Source organism: Sinocyclocheilus anshuiensis, unplaced genomic scaffold, assembly GCF_001515605.1.
Source record: "Sinocyclocheilus anshuiensis isolate Anshui unplaced genomic scaffold, SAMN03320099.WGS_v1.1 scaffold733, whole genome shotgun sequence".
In the NCBI taxonomy this organism is placed as follows: domain Eukaryota; kingdom Metazoa; phylum Chordata; class Actinopteri; order Cypriniformes; family Cyprinidae; genus Sinocyclocheilus; species Sinocyclocheilus anshuiensis.
The window spans coordinates 680883-684522 of record NW_015539923.1 but is presented as its reverse complement, the minus strand read 5'-3'; the positions used below and the strand labels follow the sequence as shown (position 1 = coordinate 684522).

The 3640-nt window shown below is 36.8% G+C and overlaps 1 protein-coding gene across 1 annotated transcript in view; it reads left to right on the top strand.

Annotated features, from left to right (window-relative positions):
• Positions 1 to 3640, top strand: part of LOC107686594 (von Willebrand factor) — a gene marked incomplete at its 5' end in the record, with an annotated part of 44492 nt that overhangs the window by 19375 nt on the left and 21477 nt on the right. The window contains 6 exon segments of the mRNA XM_074186993.1: positions 1094 to 1190; positions 1273 to 1416; positions 1505 to 1648; positions 2854 to 3007; positions 3009 to 3016; positions 3111 to 3157. Of these exon segments, the coding sequence (XP_074043094.1) occupies positions 1094 to 1190; positions 1273 to 1416; positions 1505 to 1648; positions 2854 to 3007; positions 3009 to 3016; positions 3111 to 3157 (594 nt within the window).

The window sequence follows — 3640 nt, the reverse complement described above, 5'->3', positions numbered from 1 at the left end:
TAGTATATATATATATATATATATATATATATTATAATGTTTTTAAACAATGTTTTTTACTCAATTTCTACTGAATGAAATAACCATAAAAATTTGCATTTTTATATTATATATAAAAATTCAGATGGAGCTATAACTTTTTTTATTTATTATTATTTAATTTTTTTTACACACTTTTAAAATTAGGCTACAGCATATATACAGGTTTTCCAAGACTGGGGGAACCCTGGTTCTTCATCATATATGCTTTCTTTTAAATTGCATTTATTTTCATCACTGTCTATTTCAATGCATGCTCTCTTTATCTCAGTTCTCAGATTTGTTATTGACAGTGAGTGTGACTTCTGTAATTTCAAAGAATGAAAGCTAAAGGAATGGTGAGGCAGCAGAGAGAGTGACTGCTGTGGAACAATTAAATGGAATTATGTAATTCTCTCAATTAGTGTGGAAATTGGCTGGCAAATGATGCAGAAACATACTGCTGTACACAAAATGATCAAAAATGGATTTGGATCGGGCAGTGGCGCAGTGCTGCTGCTAGCCTGGACGTACTGCTCCTAAATGACATATACACTAGTCTATTAACACCTCACTCTAATTTAAATGTCAAAATGACTAATTTCAGATGACATATCAAATTATCTTATACATTTTTGGTACTACAGAAATTATTTTTAATATAGTAGTGAACACATGACAAATTGTGCTGGCTTGACTATCCGACTGTAACTGTCAGGAACCCATGAAGAACACCTTAGCAACCATCTACCAACTTCCTATTAGCTATGCAAAACTCCCTGTCAGCTACCTTGCAAATACTTTGAAAATCTCACCCAGAACACCCTAGCAACCACTTAGAACACCTATGCAACCATTTATCAATTTCCTAGTAACCCATGCAAAGCTCAAACCGATATTTGAATTTAGTCATTTCTAGCTGTTGGATGCAAAGATGCATGGATGCTTAAGGAGTGAATACATATGCTTTCTTTTTTGTTCTTCTATCTGTGTGTGTGTGTGTGTGTGTGTGTGTGTGTGTGTGTGTTCAAAGCCCATGGACGTGCTGTTCCTCAGTTTCTTTCCTAAATGACAGCCCATGGACGTGCTGTTCCTGCTGAGAGCCTCTTCTGATAACCAGTTTGAAGACTTGAAAATATTTGTGAGAACCTTCATAAAGAGCACAAATATCGGTAAGTCTCGAAAAGACTGATTTTTTATTTTGTGTATACATTTAAATGGTTACTTCTAGAGTTGTACTCATCTGTGTTGCAGGTCGCAATGACACACAGGTGGCAGTGAGAGTGTATGGGGTGAAATCAGCAGTTGCAGTCACATGGAGAGATGAACAGACAGAAGACAACCTTCTCAAGCTTTTAGAAACCTTACAAAGCAAGACAGACAACACACCAAGACTGGGTAAATATGCCGCGAAGACACAGCAGATACAGTACAGCCTGACAGTTAAAATATACGCCACGCTACGTTCCTTCCTCTGTCTCTGCAGGAGCTGCTCTGCGATTGGCTGTGCAGACAGCCGTTTCCTCCACCAGCGGGGGACGGATGGGCATCCCTAAAGCTGTGGTTATGGTTGTGACTGACAGGTCAATAGACGCGGTGCAAGAGGCAGCAAACGAGGCTCTGACCGCTGGTGGGTGAAATTGTTTTACAGCTTTATCAATGCACTCTTTTAAGTGGTCTTTAAAGTGATGTTCAGGGTTCAATGGAAATGTAACTTTATTAAAATCATATATGGTACATTGTTGATTTCCACTCTAATTTAAACTCCATCAGACTGTAAAAACAAGCCTGTTTACAATAATGCATAAAGTCTATGGGGCAAGATATTCCAGATTTAAAAACAAAACTGTGCAGCTTTTATTTTTGTTCAAATAATTTTACTGTATATATGAAATGTGATTTATTTTTAAGTTGTAAAGTTAGGGACGTGGAAGTCAAAATTATTTAATTTCTGTGGTAACCGACAGGATGCCACTATGACTTACTAACCCAAGAGCCACCTAGCAAGTAAAAAAAAAAGTTAATAAAATAATAAATCCCAACATAAATCTATGGTGCAAGTAATTTCATATTTAAAAGCAGAACTGTTCAGCTTATTTAGTTTTAAACAAGCTTGTTTGGTTTTATTTATTTTCTATGTACAAATAATTATTTTAGAGATGTGTCTAAAACAGAGAGATGAGTTGAAATTATTTTCTGCTGTAATCAACAGCATGTCACTACAAAAGTGTTTTAGTGTCATGTTGATATAAAAAAATACAATCTAAATCTATTTTGAGAATAAAATCATGGTGTTTTGAAAAAAATAAAGGCTTTTCATGAGAATAAAAATTGCAAAGTTTAAAAGAATAAAGTTGTAGCATTATGAGATGAAGTCATAGCATTATTAGATTACAGTCATGAGAATAATTCATAAGGAACGTAACATCAAAGTGAAGTGCAGTCAGCCACCGGTTGCTACTTCAGATTGCACAAAAGAGGCAATTTCCTGAATGTCTGTCTTGTTCCTTCTCATGAATAAATTCAATTTCATAGATAACCACTCCACTGTCCTCATACTAATGACAGTTGGTGTTGATACAGCAATAGACCAAGGATTTCTTTGTTAGTAAATCCTACACTACGATATAACTACATGCACCACATCCATTTCTTGCATTTATAAAGCTGCTGACTCTAGTCTGTGCTCTACTCCTATTGCAGCCTTTTTCCAGTAATATACATTTTTTAAATATCTACTTTATTTACACAATTTTATGCATTTAAACTCCTACTTTTATGATTTTATTCTCATAACATTATGACTTACAAGCAACACATGTTTGTTGTATACAGGTGTGTCAGTGTTTCCTATTGTACTGGGTAACCAGTATGACCAGACTGAACTGAGCGCGCTCACGGGACGACACACTCAGGACAACATCATCCGGCTCAGCAGCACAGAGTACCTGCTAGCCATGGCTGCCCTCGACCAGTCGTTCACCGACAAACTGCAGGGGTGAGACTCACATACTGTATACACACTCTCACACACACGTAACACAATACTGTAGCAGTTGGATTATGATGGTGATGATGATGATGTCCCTCAGCGGGTCCTCCTGGAGTGTGTGTGGATGATGAAGGGAATGAACGGAAGGTGAGCTGTGATTTTTAGTAGGATGCAAAATTCCCATCATTCCATCAACTCCCACGAAAGACCTCCACTTTACAAACATCAGCTGCTGATTTTCTACCATTTAATCACTTGATCTGATGCAGACTTTCAGAGAAACAATCCATCTTTCACTGGAATCTCGAGATCCATAATCTCTTTCACTGGATCAGGCATTCTGGACCAGTAACTTCATCTGTCAAAAAACCTTTAAAGGGGTCCTATTATGCTTTTTCACTTTTTCAACTTTAGTTAGTCTGTAATGTTGCTGTTTGAGCATAAAAAAGATCTGCAAAGTTACAAAGCTCAAAGTCCACTTCAAAAGGAGATATTTTATTTAACAGAAATCACCTTTTAAAAACTACAACGAACGCTTCGTTTGGACTACAACGCATATTTTCTGGGATTTGTGATATCACAAATATTGACGAATGGGACGAGACCTGGTTGAGCTGCACTAGAGAAGGC